Source organism: Schistocerca cancellata, chromosome 6 (genome assembly GCF_023864275.1).
Source record: "Schistocerca cancellata isolate TAMUIC-IGC-003103 chromosome 6, iqSchCanc2.1, whole genome shotgun sequence".
Taxonomy (NCBI): domain Eukaryota; kingdom Metazoa; phylum Arthropoda; class Insecta; order Orthoptera; family Acrididae; genus Schistocerca; species Schistocerca cancellata.
In genome coordinates, this window is record NC_064631.1 from 570,167,743 (window position 1) to 570,188,740 (window position 20,998).

Below are 20,998 nucleotides of genomic sequence, written 5' to 3' on the forward strand. Positions count from 1 at the left end.
CTGTATCACAGTCCTAAATTACTTTAGAATTTCAAGTGCTTTGTATGAATCTTGAAAGAAAGAAACTCTCATTGATTGTGCATGGTTCTACACTAGAACATATTTCAGGATGGTGCTTCATATTCTATGCTCCGAAGATGATCAGTCATTAGGCAAAACTGGTAAAATGTTGTGGAAGTATAAAATGATTGTGTAATTTAAATAAATACTGTAGAAATGTTGTGTCATCCACTGGATTCTCCATTTTGACATTACATTATTGTATACAAACCTTTATCTTTTGCAGTCACAACAAATTCATAGTATGCATTGTTGTTATCTGCATCCAGCTGTTTATTGTTTGATATGATTCCACTAGAATCTACACTGAAATGATCATCTGAAACCATATATTCAATTTCTGCATTTGCACCAGAATCTGAGTCTGTTGCTTTCACTTTCAATATTGATGTTCCAAGAGGAACATCTTCATCAACATTATGAGCCTGGTAATCTGGTAATTCAAACTTTGGAGCATTGTCATTGACATCTGTGACTCGTATTGTAAGCTAAAACATAGAAAAACATGAACATAGTGATAATATAACAATTTCATTTTAGTTAACAAATGATACTAAATAATCTACTATTTTACTAGAGTGATACGTTCAAGTAGGAATTACAGCTCACACCATCATACAGTGTATTCAGTTCTCCTCAGTCAAAAGAGAAATATTGACTTGCTTACAATAAATGTTCTTCTGAACAGGAAAACCAAATTCAAGGCATTATTTGGTCCATATTCATAAATTGCCTTTTATGACTATTTTTGAACTTGAGATATAATCAAATAGTGAATGTTTATAAGATGTCCACATATGACATGAAAAAATACAAGTCTTACCGGCTAATTAAAGTGAAAACAACAATAATGAAAACACATTAATATAGCACCAGAGAAGAATAGCTTTTCTATCACTTTTGTGACTTTTATTTCACTCATATTAAGTAATACTGATCTTTTTGAGGCATCTCTCTTTGTGCTATTTGCATAAATACATAACTGACTGTGAAAACTGCATTGTGATAAAGGAAACAAATGGTGTTACCCTCAGTGAGCATTTAAATTAATGTTTGAATCAGAACATTAAGTGAGCTGAGGATACAGCACTAAGAGTGTTCACTGAACCAGTGTTTTGCAAGATTTAGAATTGTCTACCTGAGCTGCAACTGAACTCGTATACAAGATTACACTGTTAAAAGGGAAGTATTATGTAGCTACGAATATAAATTCATACCTAGGGTACGAGGATGTATTGTTGCAAAAATGCTGTATTTCCCTTTAAGTGAGCTCACACTGACAATGTTTATCAAAATAAAGTACATCAGTGCACTGGCGTAAGTAGAATTCTCATCCTCTTAAAAACATAAAGTATCAAGGTAAAAAGTCGTTATTTTCACAAGGAACTAACCTCCACAGATGTTGAGAAACCTCCAGAATCTTCAGTGGCAGTAACAATTAGAGAATAAACATGAGGTTGACGGAGGTCCTCAAAATCTAGTTCCTTGGCTAGTTTAACAATTCCTGAAGTAGGTCCAATATTGAAAGTACCTGCACCTTGACCTTGGGCCTTCAGTGTATATCGAATTTCACGATCAGCAAAAGATTTTGCTTTCACTGAAATTATACTGTGAAATAAAGAGAAAATTATTTTTAACATTTTGTGTACATTTGTATTGCAAGCAGCATAAACAGGGAAGTTATAAATGTAACCCACAACATAATGGTAGTTTGAGACAAAAACTTTTTTCATAGATGTGTTTTTCTGCTCTTCAGTGAAATATAGACTGACAAGTATCTGTGGCAAGTTAAAACTGTATATCATGCCATGACTGCCACCTCTTGTGTGCAGTTCACCATCTATCATGCTCTCTGTCAATCTGTCAGGTCTGGGAGTATAATGTAACAGACCAAGTAGTACAGACTGGAATATGCAGTACCACACCAACTACCTGTATACCACAAGAGCCACATTTTGTTAGGTTCATGAATACAATGACTCATGCCTTTATTTACTAATTTATGTTAACTGCTGATAATTATGTTACTTTTCAATACAAACAATGGTGTTATTAGTTAACTGTGCAAAAGCTGCATCTGTATGTCACTTAAACATTATTAGCAATTTATATGTAACTGCATGAAAAACAAGCACAATAGATGAAAAATTTCAAGGTTGCATTAAGCCATAAGCAAAGACATTAATGAACTAATTACATGTTAAATTAAGATTTGATAATTCCACATTATTAAAAGTATATTGTAAATTTGAAACTAAACTTATGCATTTTGTTCTCCTGAGTAGCAAATATGTTTTTGCACATTATTATGTACACCATGGTGCATCCTATTTGTTTTTTAACAATTTCAGTAATTATAAGTCAATCAAAATCATTATATTAACATTACTCATAATGCTTTTAATTGTTAGGAATATGTGTATATGGACTGCAGGCTTCAAACACCAAGACAGGATTTGAGTTCAGGCTAGTTCACAAGTCAGTGTTTGCTTTTCATTTCTGGAGTTCATTGCAGTTCATTTTTGAATTTACATAACACAGCGCAGTGTAATTTCAGTTCATGTTGTTTTCACTAAACTTCAATCAAAATTAACTGTAATGTGTTTATCTGTTTAGTTACATAAATCAAAAAAAGTTTTGCATCACCTCGGTTCCGAGAGTTCCAGAACTTGTTCAGAAAATGGGAATAGAGACCAACATAAACATCGTTTCCGCCATTTTTTGCCATGAAAACCACAAATAGCATGTTGTACCACCATACAGTGAGACCTTCAGAGGTGGTGGTCCAGATTGCTGTTCACACTGGTACCTCTAATACCCAGTAGCACATACTCTTGCATTGATGCATGCCTGTATTTGTTGTGGCATACTATCCACAAGTTCATCAAGGCACTGTTGGTTCAGATTGTCCCACTCCTCAATGGTGATACAGCATAGATCCCTCAGAGTGGTTGGTGGGTCACGTCATCCATAAACAGCCTTTTCAATATATCCCAGGCATCTTCAGTAGGGTTCGTGTCTGGAGAACATGCTGGCCACTCTAGTCAAGTGATGTCATTATCCTGAAGGAAGTCATTCACAAGATGTGCATGATGGGGGCATGAATTGTCGTCCATGAAGACGAATGCCTCGCCAATATGCTGCCGATATGGTTGCACTATTGGTCGGAGGATGGCATTCATTTATCGTACAGCCATTACGGCATCTTCCATGATCACCAGTGGTGTATGTCTGCCCAACATAATACCACTTCAAAATGGCAGAGAACTTCCACCTTGCTGCACTCGCTGGACAGTGCATCCAAGAATTTCCACCTTGGTGCACTCTCTGGACAGTGCATCCAAGGTGTTCACTCTGACCAGGTTGCCTCCAAACACATCTCCAATGATTGTCTGGTTGGAGGCATATGCAACACTCATTGGTGAAGAGAACGTGATGCCAATCCTGAGCGGTCCATTTGGCATTTGTTGGGCTCATCTGTACCAAGCTGCATGGTGTTGTGGTTGCAAATATGGACCTTGCTATGGACGTTGGGATTTTAGATTAGTTTAGATTAGTTTTACTTTCATTCCAATTGATCCATAGTGAGGAGGTCCTCAAGGATGTAGAACATTTCAGGAAAAAATAATACATGACAAATATTTACAAATCAAATAAATAAGCTAATGTACCATCCCACAGGTCCCAAGTGGAGTAATGGTGGTGTTGCTATCAGGGTTCCTCCGAGCTATAATCTGTAGGTAGCAGTCATCCACTGCAGTAGTAGCCCTTGGTCAGCCTGAGCGGGGCATGTCATCGACAGATGTCCGAACAACATCAGTTTGGTTCACTCCGAGACACCGCGACACTTCCCTTGTTGAGAGCCCTTCCCGGCACAAAGTATCAATGCGGACGCGATTGAACCGCAGTATTGACCGTCTAGGGGTGGTTGAACTACAGACAACACGAGCCGTGTATCTCCTTCCTGGTTGAATGATTGGAACTTATCCGCTGTCGGACCCCCTCCGTCTAATAGGAGCTGCTCATGCAAGGTTGTTTACATCTTTGAGTGGGTTTAGTGACATCTCTGAACAGTGAAAGGGACTGTGTCTGTGATACAATATGCACAGTCAGGAGTTCTGGAAACCGAGGTGCTGCAAAACGTTTTTTGATGTGTGTAGAATGTCCCACAAAAATACACTTAAAAAGACAAAGGTTGCAGCAAAGTGAATATAACACACTTTGTTGATGTGATAATAAACATACAAGCAAATATTATCCTTTAACCTAGTAACATACAGTTACTACTTTTACCAAATTTGTGATTGCTTCATTCTCATTATTTTAAAGAAGCAACACACAAAATAATGAACTTTGATTTTTTGCTGTGGCATTGGCAGATGATCATTTTGCAGTGGATACCTCCATTACTTGTACACAATTTCAAATACACTTCTCAGGTTTGCTGCGGATCGTATCGTATAAAACGCATTTCATCAGTGTAACAGTTTGTCTTCTTCAGGTGGTGGTAGTTGCTGCTGTCACTGCTGCAACACAACTGGCGATAATCATGTGTTGACAATGAAACTTATCAGGCTGGGAGCAGGCAATATGCGTGCGCAGGAAGACATTGGCAGTTGGAAGAAACCAAAGTTCCTAGTGTCACCTGCTGGGAATCGCAGAAAGGTCTTCCACAAATGCGCTGTGGGCAATGATTGTGCTTTCGGATGCTCCCGTAGTTAAAAGCTGAATTAAATCTCAGCAGTGTATTGCGTTGAGTCATGAATTGGAAGTTCTTGTTTTCCCTGTTTTGATTTAATGGCAGCCTGTACTAGATTACAGGTGGTGCTTAATTGAAACCCTGTGTCCCTGTTGATATGATTGTCCGCTGTATGGGTATGTACGGCCTCCTTAACAACACGCAGTCCCAGAAAAATGATGCAGGGGATTAAATTTCCGTCTTTTTACGAAACGTACAATGCCCCATGTTCAGGCAGTGCTCCACTACCACTGATTTATAGGCATGCATGACTATGGTGTTAACGCAAGTCTTGTACGATTCAGCTTGTCTGCCCAATTTAACATTTTCCACATTAGCATGGGATCTTATACACTCCACATTTCCTACGGTCGAGGTCGTTTTTGACCAAGCACAGTAAATTCCTCAACACACTTGATGTCGTACCTTTTGAGGATTCTTTCTATCCATGAAGACATGCCACCAAAATAGGGCAAGAATTCTGTTGTAATGTGTGTCTCCGCATCCTCATTTACATCCCCACTTTGAATTTTCTTAGAATGTAATGTATGGTGTATCTATGTATCGGATTAGCCGTTCTGTTGGAAAGCCTTTCTTAGATGTTGTAGCCCACCAGTTAGACTGTCGGCATCTGAGACCACATGTGCTCTGTGCACCAAAGAGTCTAAGACACCACCACATTGTGCAGGGTGATGACAACTTGTGACCTGCAAATACAACTCCGTGTGAATTGATTTGCGGTAGACACTATGTCCCAGTGTACCATCAGTGTTTCTTCTGACCATGACATCCAGGGATGGTAAAATGCCATCTTTTCCCACTTCCATTGTGAATTTTACATTGGGATGGAGCGAGTTCTGATGATGGAGAAACACAGGTAATGGCTCTATTCTGCGGGGACACATCACAAATGTATCGTCTGCATACTGCCAGAAGCAGGAAGGTTTGAGACTTGTCGACTGCAGTGCTTTTTCCTTAAAGTCTTCCATAAAAATAGTTATCCACCATGGGAGACATAGGACTTCCCATGGCAACACCGTCCACTTGTTCAAAATACTGGTCACTGAATAAGAAATAAGTTCAGGTAAGCACATGTTTAAACAATGCCACAAAATCTTTCCCAAACTGGCTACTGACAAGCTCCAACGAGTCCTACAGAGGCACTTTTGCAAAAAAAGATACAACATCAAAACTAAGCAAAAGATCTGAGGGTTGTAGCTTCAGTCGTCCTGTGAAGTTATCTGAATTCCAGATATGGTGATCACACTTGCCTATGAGAGGCAATTCCAATAGACAGATATGCCATGCATTCCGTTCTAAGCAAATTCATAGCAGGGATGTAAATGAAGAGCGGAGGCATCCGTTGCAATGACATTCCTCGTCAACTTCAATCCTTGAGAGAAAGTGGAGAGCAAAGTCAACACGCCGTTGTGGGTCCTGGGGTGCAAGCTGCTCTACATATGGATCTTGTATGGATACCATCTGAGACCATGGGATGTTCAACTGTCGTGACACAGCACACGTACTGCCTGACGATCGGGAATTGCGTGCAGCGTTGTCTGCCATAGCAACAGCGATTTCATCAATCGCTTGTGGTGCAACTGGTCGTTGCCCTCTGCCTGGAGCGACGCCCAGTTCTCCAGTTGATTCGAACTTCTTCATCATGCTCCGCACAGCAGGTGGAGAAAGAGGACCCTTCCGTAATCCTTTCAGCTGGCGATATTCTCGAAGTGCAGCTGCAGCATTACTGTTGTTCTGATAATAGAGCTTCACCAGTAATGCTCTGCTCCTTTTTTCCAAACTCATGTTGACATGTCAACAAGTGCATTATGACTGGTCCGGTGTGTGAGACGACGAATCATGATGACTAATCACAGCACCTGGTGGCCGTAGTTGGAACTGGACGATGGCACTGTGGCGCATGGAAATCATGTACCTCACACTCTGGACATAAAACTACCAAGTTTAGTACTTCTACAGTAATTAGGTTCTGTGTTATAACGTGTAAAATAGGGAAAGTTTAATTATAACCACCTGGTACTTCCATGAATTTTGAAGTAATTAAGGAACGACGGAAAACGAAAAAAAAATTACTCTAGTTTTACTTTCCACCCTTCTTGGATGGAGTTTAAAAGTAATAGAGAGAGTTCCGCTGTAGTTTCAGTGTTTAGTAGCATTTTAGAAATTTTGTTATTATTATTATTATTATTACTATTATTAAAATCCTACGAACCTTTGGCTTGTTATGAGTGGGCGATGGCAAATTATATAAGTTGCTACAAAACGATTTCGAAAAATTTGGAGGGGTTACAGCGGCTGTCTTGAAGAACAAATTGAGTATAGGAACCCATGTCCGGAAACGACATCCACCAACGCCACAGAGGTTCGAAGTTACAGGGCCTGATGCCTGTCGCTAGGCTACCCCTTCAGCAGCAAATGTCACTTTGTACATTGATGGGCCGTTGGCGGAATGTCTCGCAATGTCGTTATTCAGTGATCACCACTGATTGTCACGATCGCCGATGGAGAAGATGCAGATAGCAGTTGCATAGACAGGCATTGTCTCATATGAATGCGATGCTGTTTCCTTAGTGAATGACAGTTTCAGACACAGGTTTCAATCTGAAGTTTATTTTTCTCCTGTATACTGAAAGACACTGGAGATTTTAGAGCGATCCAGGAGAAACCAGGCAACAGAGCATCGCATTCATGTTTTCTACGCGGCAGCCTACCCCATCTTCCCCACTGGCGATCGTGGCAGCCAGTCAGCATCACCGAGTAACAAACAACATTGAGAGACGTTCCGCTTACGGCCCGTTAGCGTAAAAAGTCACGTCTGCTGCCGAAATGGTGGCCTAGTGACAGGCGCCGACGCGTTTAACTTCGACGCTCTGTAGCGCCTTTGGATGACGTTTATGAACGCGGGTTCCTGTCGTGAAACTGTTCCTCGCGAGACCCTCTACAGTCCCTCGAAAGTTTGTTGGTATCGTTTTGTAACACATTGTATGTATGGTGCAGGGGAGAGGGGTAACGATCTGGGACCTCTTCGACATCCGGAACCTAGATCCGCGCCTTGTGCTTAGGGAAAAATATCGATAATGAAAAAATACTGACACTAATGTGAATGCACCCCTGGATTATAGATTGCGTAAATTTCGAGGTTGTTAGAGTTGTGAGAAATCGTTGCTATTATAGTTCGTAAAACAAGTGCACGACACAAGTACTTCTGAAATTTTTGGTCGATGCTTTTCATTTCTCATATTTTTGTGAATTGCAGTTTCTTGAACTTACGCTAATTCTATGTGTCAAGCACTGACGTAAGCAAATTATATACTAGGCCCATTCCATGTATCATGGCAACTATGGCATGTCTTGCTATAACACGACACTATGAGAATTCCACGATGACACACGGTAAGGCAGTGTCTATCTGAAAGCCAAGATAAAATAGGGTTTAATCGAGGAGGTCATGGCAAAGAGTGAAATGAAAAACACACACTGTGTACATTTATTGTCAACAAGTGCAAATGGAACAAAAATGAATCTAAATCAACTACTAACCATCGAAATAGTCTCCCAGTGTACCCACACAGTGTTGCCAACGTTGGGAAAGGAGCTGAATGCTATTTCTCAGTAAAACCAACTGATTCTTCTGCACAATTTCAGTGCAGTAATGTGATCGTTGTAAATATGTGTGTGTGTGTGTGTGTGTGTGTGTGTGTGTGTGTGTGTAAGTGCAATGTAACTTCTGCACCATTTCAGTGCAGTAATGTGTTCATTGTATTATAGTAGTTGTATTACACGTTTATTACCTTATAAATAAATAAAAAAACTTTTTTATTTTATTGTAAAATGACTCTGTCATATAGTGTTCCTTAAAAAATTACGATCATTCCATTTGGGACCTGTGTAATGGTACATTCGCTTATTTGTTTTAGTTGTAAATATTTGTCATGTATTGTTGTTTTTCTGACATGTTCTACATCCTGGAGGATCTCCTCACAACGGATCAAATGGAATGAAAGTAAATCTAATCTAATCTAATTGGAATTGCCATAAGAGCGTGCCACTTGTCGCCGAAATGCTACGAGGATATCTTCCCTGTTCGCAAAGTGCCTCCCATGCAGAGACTGAGGCCTGGTGGGTAAGGTGGGTGGGGGAGGATTTCCCACCATTGCTGCCGTACACAATAGTTGATGCAGTGTGGGCTGTAGCACTGTGAAGCAGTATGACTGTATTATCCAGCAGTGCTGGACGTTTTCGCTGAAGTGTACGTCGCAGATGGTACGGCAGAAAGTTGCGGCAATATTGGGTATTGACGGTGTGACACTCTAGGATACGGTGGCTGTCATATTCCCGAATGAGCATAACCTTCGTGGTTGATAGATTCTGTCGCACCTTGTGTCCTCGTTGTGAATATGAATGAGGCCATTCAGCTGACTAGCTCTTCAGTTCTGGTTCGTACGCTCCTACCCAGATTAATGCGATGGAGCATGTTATTCCTTTTCTATTTAAGTCGCTCCAGGTAGATATGGCCGGTCTCGTATCGCGTCCACTTCTGCACCTCTGGTAACTGATGTGGTAGCCATTTTGAACACTTCTTGCGCAGCTTCAAGTCCTGCCATAAAATGCGGAACACTGTTGCTCTCGGCATACACGTCCATGTCATTGATTCCCGCACAGTCCAACGTCGGTCCATTGTTAAACATTGTTCAGTAACAGCCACGGACAGGTCAGTAAGGACAGACATGGGCAGCTCACTTTGCGGTGAGTCTGTCGTTACTGGGCGTCTACGTCGGAAGGCCTCCACCCAACGTGCTCGTTCAGTAGAGCAATACCCTGCCACCCACAGCTGCTCGTAGTTCCACATGACACTGACAAGGGAACCTCCCCATCACACCCCCCTCAGATTTAGTTATAAGTTGGCACAGTGGATAGGCTTTGAAAAACTGAACACAAATCAATCGAGAAAACAGGAAGAAGTTGTGTGGAACTATGAAAAAAATAAGCAAAATATACAAACTGAGTAGTCCATCCGGAGAATAAGTAACAACAAGGATAACCCGGGTTTCAGGAGCGCCGTGGTCCCGTGGTTAGCGTCAGCAGCTGCGGAACGACAGGTCCTTGGTTCAAGCCTTCCCTTGCGTGAAAATTTTAATTTTTTATTTTCAGACAATTATTATCTGTCCTTCCGATGCGAGGTAACTGCGGCGTAGTATGGGGACGCTACACCTAAACAAACATCGAAACACACGACGTCAGTCGACTACAGCGCACGGAAGAGAGAGTATTCCTGCTAACGAGGCTCCCTGGCTGGCAATTGACTGTTCACTATTTTGGACGAGAGTGCATTAAATACGTGAGATGTATTCCGTGGGCAATATGAATCCAGAAAATATAGCTCGCGACCTCAATAACAAGGTCAATGAATATTTTCCGAACTGTAAGTTTGCGGTGCGGTCGCAAAACACAGACACTAAACTTATTACAGTGAACAGAGACGTCAATGAACGAACGGAGAGATCATAACTTTGCGAAAATAAAGAATGTAAACTTTTCACTCGAGTGAAGACTTGAACCAAGGACCTCTGATTCCGCAGGTGGTCACGCTAACCACGGGACCACGGCGCTCCTGAGCTCACACTATCCTTGATGTTGCCTATCTTGCGCATGGACTACTCAGTTTGTATATTTTGCTTATTTTTTTCATAGTTCCACACAACTTCTTCCTGTTTTCTCGATTGATCTGTGTTCAGTTTTTCAAGGCGTATCCACTGTGTCAACTTATAACTAAATCTGAGGGGGGTGCGATGGGGAGGTTCCCTTGTGAGTAGCATTTCTGCCAGCAAGAAATACACTTTTGACATATGTTCGCTTTCCCATTCCGCTTACATATTGTAGGACGGCCAAGCTCACACTAAATGGTTCGGGCTCTGGTACCGAGTCATCCTGCTTGCGGTTGCAATTTTGTCGCTTGATTTCTGTACTGTCGGTACTGTTTTCTGCGGGCTTTTGAACTATTTACTGGAATTACGGTGATACCACATGTTCGCACGATTTACCATAGTAGCCAAGACTTATGGAAATGCCCCTCGAATTTTTGATGTATTAATTGTTACATAATTAAATGTTATTATTTTAATTCTAGGTAACGGTGGCATGCTAAAAGTGTGGATATCGGATGACAACAAGTTATATTGTGGAAGGCGGGACAGTAACAGCTGGGACAACATCCCCCCACCCCCCCCCCCACCCTCCACCCCTCTCCCCACCGCCCACCCAACAAGAGCCAAACACCAGATGTGCTGCTGATTTAAATCATACTATAACGGTCGTGGAGGACGCTGCGAATATGATCCTCAGACCATAACGGAGGTCCCGCCCCCTGTATTCTACCTCGGGTGAGCGGCGACAAGACGCCCCGACGTGCGTTAACGACCTCGGCAACGGAGGCCGGTCATGTAGCAGGCGTCGACGAGTGTCAGTGGCGGCGGCGGCGGGGGCGGTCTTTGTTCTCCGGAGGGCTGATCCTGCCTTCTCGAGTGGTACTCTGGGTCCCTCTGATGTTCAGAGGGAAAGACCTCCTGACTTCAGCCGTCGCTTCAGAGTTATATCCGTCTATCTGCACGGGCCGAGACGTTCCAAACGGGCCAAGCATATTCAACTCTAGTTAGTACTTGATCGGCTAAGCGTAGACAAAGAAGTGAAGATGCTTTGTAATGGGCAATTTCCTTCAATCCCTCCAGTTCCCGCAGAAGAAAATCCATAGTACAGGCCTTCAGTTTACTCTTTTTGCAATTTTCCGTGAATTTTATAAGTATGTTGATTCGGCTTACTAGAAGTTCTGGTGTCTAAAAGAGCTGTATTTGAACTCCTGCCCATGTTACCCGAAAATCCTCGACGTTATGTCCTATTATTTTCTTTTATTCGAACGAACCCATTTTGGATGCACAAAGTACTAAGAAACGATGTGTTTGATCTTCTCCTGTACCCATATTTCTTCCATTCTTTTGCCGTGAGCTTAGTTTCTTGCATCAAACCAAACTGCTCTGGAAGTCGTCTTCGGGTTTTCTTCCTGGTCAAGTTTCCATTGTTATAAGTTTACAACAAATATATTTCTTGTTCAGAATATCTTCTTGTGTGATTACTTACAATTTTACTGTGGATGTTCGTGTAGTGTCTGCTCTCTCGGTTCCTTCTTCGCCTGAGCTGATCACCTAACCATTACGTTCTCAGGAATTTTTAAGTAATTCTCCGTTCTTTTTTGTCAATATTTTCAACATCTATTTTACTTTTTCCTAATTACACTACTGGCCAATAAAATTGCTACACCAAGAAGAAATGCAGATAATAAACGGGTATTCATTGGACAAAGATATTATGCTAGAACTGACATGTTGTTACATTTTCACGCAGTTTGGGTGCATAGATCCTGAGAAATCAGTACCCAGAACAACCACCTCTGGCCGCAATAACGGCCTTGATACGCCTGGGCATTGAGTCAAATAGAGCCTGGATGGCGTGTACAGGTACAGCTGCCCATGCAGCTTCAACACAATATCACAGTTCATTAAGAGTAGTGACTGGCGTATTGTGACGAGCCAGTTGCTCGGCCACTATTAACCAGACGTTTTCAGTTGGCGAGAGATCTCGAGAGTGTGCCGGACAGGGCAGCAGTCGAACATTTTCTGTATCCCAACCACTGCTACCCTTTCATGCCCCTCGACTCTTATAACTGCCATCTGGTTTCAGTACAAATTATAAATAGCCTTTCGTTCCCTGTATTTTACTCCTGCCACCTTCAGAATTTGAAAGAGAGTATTCCAGTCAACACTGTCAAAAGCTTTCTCTAAGTCTACAAATGCTAGAAACGTAGGTTTGCCCTTTCTTAATCTAGCTTCTAAAATAAGTCGTAGGGTCAGTATTGCCTCCCGTGTTCCCATATTTCTACGGAATCCAAACTGATCTTCCCCAAGGTCGGCTTCTACCAGTTTTTCCATTCGTCTATAAAGAATTCGCGTTAGTATTTCGTAGCTGTGACTTATTAAACTGATAGTTTGGTAATTTTCACATCAGTCAACACCTGCTTTCTTTGGGATTGGAATTAATATATTTTTCTTAAAGTCTGAGGGTATTTCGCCTGTCTCATACATTTTGCTCACGAGATGGTAGAGTTTTGTCAGGACTGGCTTTCCCAAGGCTGTCAGTAGTTCTAATGGAATGTTGTCTACTCCCGGGGCCTTGTTTCGACTCAGGTCTTTCAGTGCTCTGTCAAACTCTTCACGCAGTATCATATCTCCCATTTCATATTCATCTACATCCTGTTCCATTTCCATAATATTGTCCTCAAGTATATCGCCCTTGTATAGACCCCCTATATACTCCTTCCACCTTTCTGCTTTCCCTTCTTTGCTTAGAACTGGGTTTCCATCTGAGCTCTTGATACTCATACAAATGTTTCTCTTTTCTCCAAAGGTCTCTTTAATTTTCCTGTAGGCAGTATCTATCTTACCTCTAGTGAGATAAGCCTCTACATCCTTACATTTGTTCTCTAGCCATGCCTGCTTAGCCATTTTGCACTTCCTGTTGATCTCATTTTTGAGACGTTTGTATTCCTTTTTGCCTGCTTCATTTACTGCATTTTTATATTTTCTCCTTTCGTCAATTAAATTCAATATTTCTTCTGTCACCCAAGGATTTCTTTTAGCCCTCGTGTTTTTACCTACTTGATCCTCTGCTGCCTTCACTACTTCATCTCTCAAAGCTACCCATTCTTCTTCTACTGTATTTATTCCTCCCATTCTTGTCAATTGTTCCCTTATGATCTCCCTGAAACTCTGTACAACCTCTAGTTTAGTCAGTTTATCCAGGTCCCATCTCCTTAAATTTCCACCTTTTTGTAGTTTCTTCAGTTTTAATCTACACTGTCTCTATAGCCAACCATAATTCCGAAAGTGTTGCCGGTGCAAAGTTTTGCGCACGAACTGACCTCTGAGTTATGTCCCGAAAATTTTTGATGGGATTCATGTCTGGCGATCTGTGTGGCCAAATCATACGCTGGAACTGTCCAGAATATTCTTAAAAGCAATCACAAACAATTGTTGCCCGGTGACACAGGGAATGATTATCTATGAAAATTCCATTGTTTTTGGAAACTTGAAATCCATGAATGGCTGCTAGTGGTCTCTAAGTAACCGAACATAACGATTTACAGTCAATAATCGGTTCAGTTAGACCAGAGAACCGAGGTCATTCCATGTAAACACAGCCTTGTTGACAACTTGGGTCCATGGCTTCGTGGGGTCCGCGTTACACGCCGAAATAATTTCTATTTCTGATTATATCACAGGCTGATGGTTCGCATAAACCTCCACTAATTTGGTGTCAACCGAAGTCTGACACAGAATGCAGGATAGTGACAACAACACGAGAACTGAAAGGAATCGGATATCCCTGTGATACGGCGAAAGAGAAGATTGCCGAGGAATGTTAATCGAAAGTTACAAAAGAGTGGAAGCCATCCTTGGCTATCTTCATGTTAGGTATAAGCGAGTGAAAGTAGGCAGCGATCGTTTTTCATTTCAGAAACATTAGTGATATCGGATTCGAAAAGTAACGGGCCTCGTTTCCGTTATGATGCATGCGCTGAGACTAAGGTCATCTCTTTGAACAGTTGCTGTTAGTGTAAGGTGTTGCTGTATGACGTAAGTTATTTAAGTCAATAAAATAAACAACTGAAGCTTCCTGGCAGTTTAAAACTGTGTACAGGACTGGGACACGAACCCAGAAGCATGCCTTTCGCGGGATACAATATTACCAACTGAGCTATCCATATGTAACTGACGACCCATCCCCACAGCTTTATCTCCGCAAGTATTTCTCTCCGAACAGCTAAGCCGTTTCTCCACAATTTCCTTTCTTCCCGAAGAGCTAGTCCCGTCAAGGAAAGCAGCTTGTGTGAAGGTATGCACGTAGGATGTAAGGCTGTGAGGGCCTGAGAGCTCAGTCGGTAAGAACATTGCTCGCGAAAGGAAAGATTCCGGAACAGTCGCGGTTTGGCACACAGTTTAAATCTACCAGGAAATACCAAATTGCACACATTCCGCTGGATAGAATGAAAAGGTAAATATTCATTTCCGACCGTTAGTTCCATAGCTCGAAGTATTCAGCTTAAGTTCCTCTGCCATCTGTTCGAGCGTGAGTGTCTATTTCTCTTCTGTTCCACCCTCTAAAAAATGGCTCTGAGCACTATGGGACTCAACATCTTAGGTCATAAGTCCCCTAGAACTTAGAACTACTTAAACCTAACTAACCTAAGGACATCACACATACCCATGCCCGAGGCAGGATTCGAACCTGCGACCCTAGCAGTCCCGCGGTACCGGACTGCAGTGCCAGAACCGCTAGACCACCGCGGCCGGCTGTTCCACCCTCTAATAGCATTCGGGTGAAACGGGCACTTAAAAACAATATCGCATTCGTAGGAGAAATTTCAGCAAAGGTCTCGCCGCGCCATTGTTTTAATGATCCCCCCCCCCCCCCAACTCTCGTATCACACCCGTGACACTCTCTCCCCTATTTCGTGATAATACAAAACGAACTGCCCTTCTTTGAACTTCTTCGACGTCCTCCGTTAGTCCTACTGGTAAGGGTCCCATATTGCACACCTATACTCTAGTAGAGGACGAACAAGCATAGTGTAGGTAGTCCCTCCAGTGGATTTGTTTCGTCTTTGAAGTGTTCTGCCAATAAAACACGCTCTTTAGTTCGGCTTACATACAGCATTATCAACGTGATCGTTCCAATGTAAGTTGTTCCTAATTGTGATCCCTATCTATTTAGTTGAAATGATAGCCTTTAGATTCGTGTGTCTTACCTTGAAACCGGAATTTAAACGAAGTCCTTTTAGGACTCATGCAGATGACATCGCACTTTTCATTATTTAGGGTTGATTGCCACTTTTCGCACCATACAGGTAGTTTGTGTAAATCATATTGCAGTTGGTTTTAATCTTCTGAAGCCTTTACTAGACGGTAAATGACAGTGTCATCTGCAGACAAACTAATATCTTTGCTCAAATTGTCTCCTAAATAGTTGACGTGGGTCAGGAATATCAGAGGGCATGAAACACTTCTTTGGGGGATACCAGATATCACTTCTGTTTCGGTGGATGTCAACGGCTGTACCGAAGTGCGTACGCCGGTTCCCGGCACATCACTAAAGTTACGCACCGTTGGGTGTCACCAGTACTACGATGGGAGACCATCCGCGTACGCCATGCGCTGTTGACAATTGGTGGGGAAATGGTATAAAATCGCTGATACCAGTCTTTGCACCAATGTCCTGGATTAAATACCAAACCTCACTGCAAGTGTCTCATGAAGTTGTAACGCGTACATGCATTCCCTGCACGTGTTTAGGCCAAGTATTGCGCGCATTTATGCGATCAGGAATGCTCAGTAGCAGCGAGGCTACACGTACATCTGACAATTATTCGTCAGCAAGGAGTGTTAATGATAAAATCATAGGAGGCAATGTTGTGCAACCTTACTAGGGACAAGATCCGACCTTTCGGGAGTAGTACCTTACAATCTGAGACAGTGTTACGAGACAAACTTCCGTCACAATGTCCACAAACGTGACGTCAGATCCGCCTAGCAACAGCGATCTGAAATCCCAATTGGCTGCAACTTTGGATATATATATATATATATATATGAAACGAGCTAAGTGTCTTCATTGGCTGAGGGAGAAAGGTAGGGTCTCTCCTGTCCGTCGGAAAGACAGGCTGCGTTACAAGCGAGGCGGCACTCAAAATGCACGGTCGAGTAACCGACGGCGGCTCCAAAAGAACGGTCGCGAGTAAATATTCCAGCTGTTAAACATTGGATATAAAGTGAAGGTTAGTTATCAGTGACCGCCACGTGTCGTGGGCAATGTACACTACGGGCCATTAAAATTGCTACACCAAGAAGAAATGCAGATGATAAACGGGTATTCATTGGACAAATATATTATACTGGAACTGACATGTGAGTGCATTTCACGCAATTTGGGTGCACAGACCCTGAGAAATCAGTACCCAGAACCACGATCTCTGGCCGTAATAACGGCCTTGGTACGCCTGAGCATTGAGTCAAATCAAGCTTGGATGGCGTGTACAGGTACAGCTGCCCATGCAGCTTCAACACGATACCACAATTCATCAAGAGTAGTGACTCACGTATTGTTACTAGCCAGTTGCTCAGCCACCATTGACCAGACGTTTTCAATTGGTGAGAGATCTGGAGTATGTGCTGGCCAGGGCAGCAGTCGAATATTTTCTGTATCCATAAAGGCCCGTACAGGACCTGCAACATGCGGTCGTGCATTATCCTGCTGAAATGTAGGGTTTAACAGAGATCGAATAAATGGTAGACCCACGGGTCGTAACACATCTGAAATGTAACGTCCATTGTTCAAAGTGCCGTCAAGGCGAACAAGAGGTGACCGAGACGTGTAACCAATGGCACCCCATAACATCACGCCGGGTGATACGCCAGTATGGCGATGACGAAACACGCTTCCAATGTGCGTTCACCGCGATGTCACGAAACACGGATTCGACCATCATGATGCTGTAAGCAGAACCTGGATTCATCCGAAAAAATGACGTTTCGCCATTCGTGCACCCAGGTTCGTCGTTGAGTACACCATCGCAGGCGCTCCTGTCTGTGATGCAGCGTCAAGGGTAACCGCAGCCAAGGTCTCCGATCTGATAGTCCATGCTGCTGCAAACGTCGTCGAACTGTTGGTGCAGATGGTTGTTGTCTTGCAAACGTCCCCATCTGTTGACTCACGGATCGAGACGTGGCTGCACAATCCGTTACAGGCATGTGGATAAGATGCCTGTCATCTCGACTGCTAGTGATACGAGGTCGTTGGGATCCAGCACGGCGTTCCGTATTACCCTCCTGAACCCACCAATTCCATATTCCGCTAACAGTCATTGGATCTCGACCAACGCGAGGAGTAATGTCGCGATACGATAAACCGCAATCGCGATAGGCTACAATCCGACCTTTATCAAAGTCGGAAACGTGATGGTACACTTTTCTCGTCGTTAACGAGGCATCACAACAACGTTTCACCAGGCAACACCGGTCAACTGCTGTTTGTGTATGAGAAATCGGTTAGAAACTTTCCTCGAGTCAGCGCGTTGTAAGGTGTCTCCACCGGCGCCAACCTTGTGTGAATGCTCTGAAAAGCGAATCATTTGCATATCACAGTATCTCAATAGCCATACATCAACACGATATCGACCTTTTCCTCAATTGGTAAACGCTCGATTTTAACACGGTTAATGTATCACGAAGCAAATACAGTCGGCACTAGCGGAATGTTACGTGATACCAGGTACTTATACGTTTGTGACTATTACAGCGCCATCTATCACAAAGGGAAAAAAGTGGTCCAACTAAAACATTCATATTTCTTTACGTACTACACGAGTATGTAATAAAAAATGGGGGTTCCTATTTAAAAAAACGCATATGATATCCGTTTGACCTATGGCAGCGCCATCTAGTGGGCCAACCATAGCGCCATCTGGTTTCCCCCTTCAAGTTAGACAAGTTTCGTTCTTTGTAGTTTTTTTCGTTTGACGCTTATTTCGTGAGATATTTGGTCCGGTCACGATCAGTGGACCACCCTGTATATACACTCCTGGAAATTGAAATAAGAACACCGTGAATTCATTGTCCCAGGAAGGGGAAACTTTATTGACACATTCCTGGGGTCAGATACATCACATGATCACACTGACAGAACTACAGGCACATAGACACAGGCAACAGAGCATGCACAATGTCGGCACTAGTACAGTGTATATCCACCTTTCGCAGCAATGCAGGGTGCTATTCTCCCATGGAGACGATCGTAGAGATGCTGGATGTAGTCCTGTGGAACGGCTTGCCATGCCATTTCCACCTGGCGCCTCAGTTGGACCAGCGTTCGTGCTGGACGTGCAGACCGCGTGAGACGACGCTTCATCCAGTCCCAAACATGCTCAATGGGGGACAGATCCGGAGATCTTGCTGGCCAGGGTAGTTGACTTACACCTTCTAGAGCACGTTGGGTGGCATGGGATACATGCGGACGTGCATTGTCCTGTTGGAACAGCAAGTTCCCTTGCCGGTCTAGGAATGGTAGAACGATGGGTTCGATGACGGTTTGGATGTACCGTGCACTATTCAGTGTCCCCTCGACGATCACCAGTGGTGTACGGCCAGTGTAGGAGATCGCTCCCCACACCATGATGCCGGGTGTTGGCCCTGTGTGCCTCGGTCGTATGCAGTCCTGATTGTGGCGCTCACCTGCACGGCGCCAAACACGCATACGACCATCATTGGCACCAAGGCAGAAGCGACTCTCATCGCTGAAGACGACACGTCTCCATTCGTCCCTCCATTCACGCCTGTCGCGACACCACTAGAGGCGGGCTGCACGATGTTGGGGCGTGAGTGGAAGACGGCCTAACGGTGTGCGGGACCGTAGCCCAGCTTCATGGAGACGGTTGCGAATGGTCCTCGCCGATACCCCAGGAGCAACAGTGTCCCTAATTTGCTGGGAAGTGGCGGTGCGGTCCCCTACGGCACTGCGTAGGATCCTACGGTCTTGGCGTGCATCCGTGCGTCGCTGCGGTCCGGTCCCAGGTCGACGGGCACGTGCACCTTCCGCCGACCACTGGCGACAACAATGATGTACTGTGGAGACCTCACGCCCCACGTGTTGAGCAATTCGGCGTTACGTCCACCCGGCCTCCCGCATGCCCACTATACGCCCTCGCTCAAAGTCCGTCAACTGCACATACGGTTCACGTCCACGCTGTCGCGGCATGCTACCAGTGTTAAGGACTGCGATGGAGCTCCGTATGCCACGGCAAAGTGGCTGACACTGACGACGGCGGTGCACAAATGCTGCGTAGCTAGCGCCATTCGACGGCCAACACCGCGGTTCCTGGTGTGTCCGCTGTGCCGTGCGTGTGATCATTGCTTGTACAGCCCTCTCGCAGTGTCCGGAGCAAGTATGGTGGGTCTGACACACCGGTGTCAATGTGTTCTTTTTTCCATTTCCAGGAGTGTATATGTAGGTAACGAGCGAAGTGTCGTTATTGGCTGAGGGAGAAAGGTGGGGTCTCTCCTGTCCGTCGGGTGGACAGGGTAAGTTAGTAGCGAGGGGCCACTCAAAATGCACGGTCGAGTAACCGACGGCGGCTCCAAAAGAACGGTCGTCCAGCTGTTAAACATTAGATATAAAGTGAAGGTTAGTTATCAGTGAACGCTACGTGTCGTGGGCAATGTGTATCACGAGTATGGAAAGTGAGAAATCTGTTAATGTGTTGTAAAGGGTTGAATAACGGCGTAGCCAAGAGCCGCCATATTGGAAATTCTGTGAAGTGTGTTTCAAAGTATTCTTTATTAAAACGAGTATAGTCCAAAACGTTGTTAACATTTAACAACTGGCATCCCGACCCACCCCACTTCAGCAGGATCACAGTCTACATGGAACCTGGCGCATGAGCTCTACTGCAATGCGACGAAGGACTACCGAAGCAGCAAGACACCAGGTTAGTGGTACAGCGACCAGAGAAGTACTAACTTTTCGCTACAATGCCACAGAGAGCGTTGTAAAGTGAGGGTATGTGACACAGTTGGTGGTGAACCGTCTGTCGGATGAGGACTTTAAGCTCGGCGGCCCCTTTGGTGCTATTCGAGAGCAGTAGGCTATGTGGCGGCACAGGGATTCACCCTGTCCCTTCTCTCATCATCCCTAACTCCCCAGCACGAATATGACACTACACCATACACACACACACACACACACACACACACACACACACACATTACAGTCACCAACACTTAACAGATACGCAGACAGCTCACATACTCTGCGAAAAAAGGTGCCACCGGGCACGAAAGTTAGTGGAAACCTTTCCATTGGTCGGCTGATCTTGCCCTTTGGCGTCTCGTACCCCTTCATGCCATAGGACTTAACCTTACTTTTTTTACTCGATGACTTTCCGTCAGTTACTGAAAACTGAGACCTTTCTGACAGGAAATCGCAAATCCAGTCGCACAAGAAAGATGATACTCCATTGGTACTCAGTGCATAGTTTTCACCTTTAGTATGTGGGGGACCCAACAGGTAGGGTGGAAAAAA

The 20,998-nt window shown here is 43.8% G+C and overlaps 1 protein-coding gene across 1 annotated transcript in view; it reads right to left on the reverse strand.

Moving 5' to 3' along the window:
- LOC126088435 (neural-cadherin-like) overlaps nt 1-20,998 on the reverse strand; it is a 255,786-nt gene that overhangs the window by 127,017 nt on the left and 107,771 nt on the right. The window contains exons 4-5 of the mRNA XM_049906577.1: nt 1,452-1,668; nt 272-548 (exon numbers count right to left, since the gene is read on the reverse strand). Coding sequence (XP_049762534.1) covers nt 272-548; nt 1,452-1,668 — 494 coding nt within the window. The remainder of the gene's footprint in view (nt 1-271; nt 549-1,451; nt 1,669-20,998) is intronic.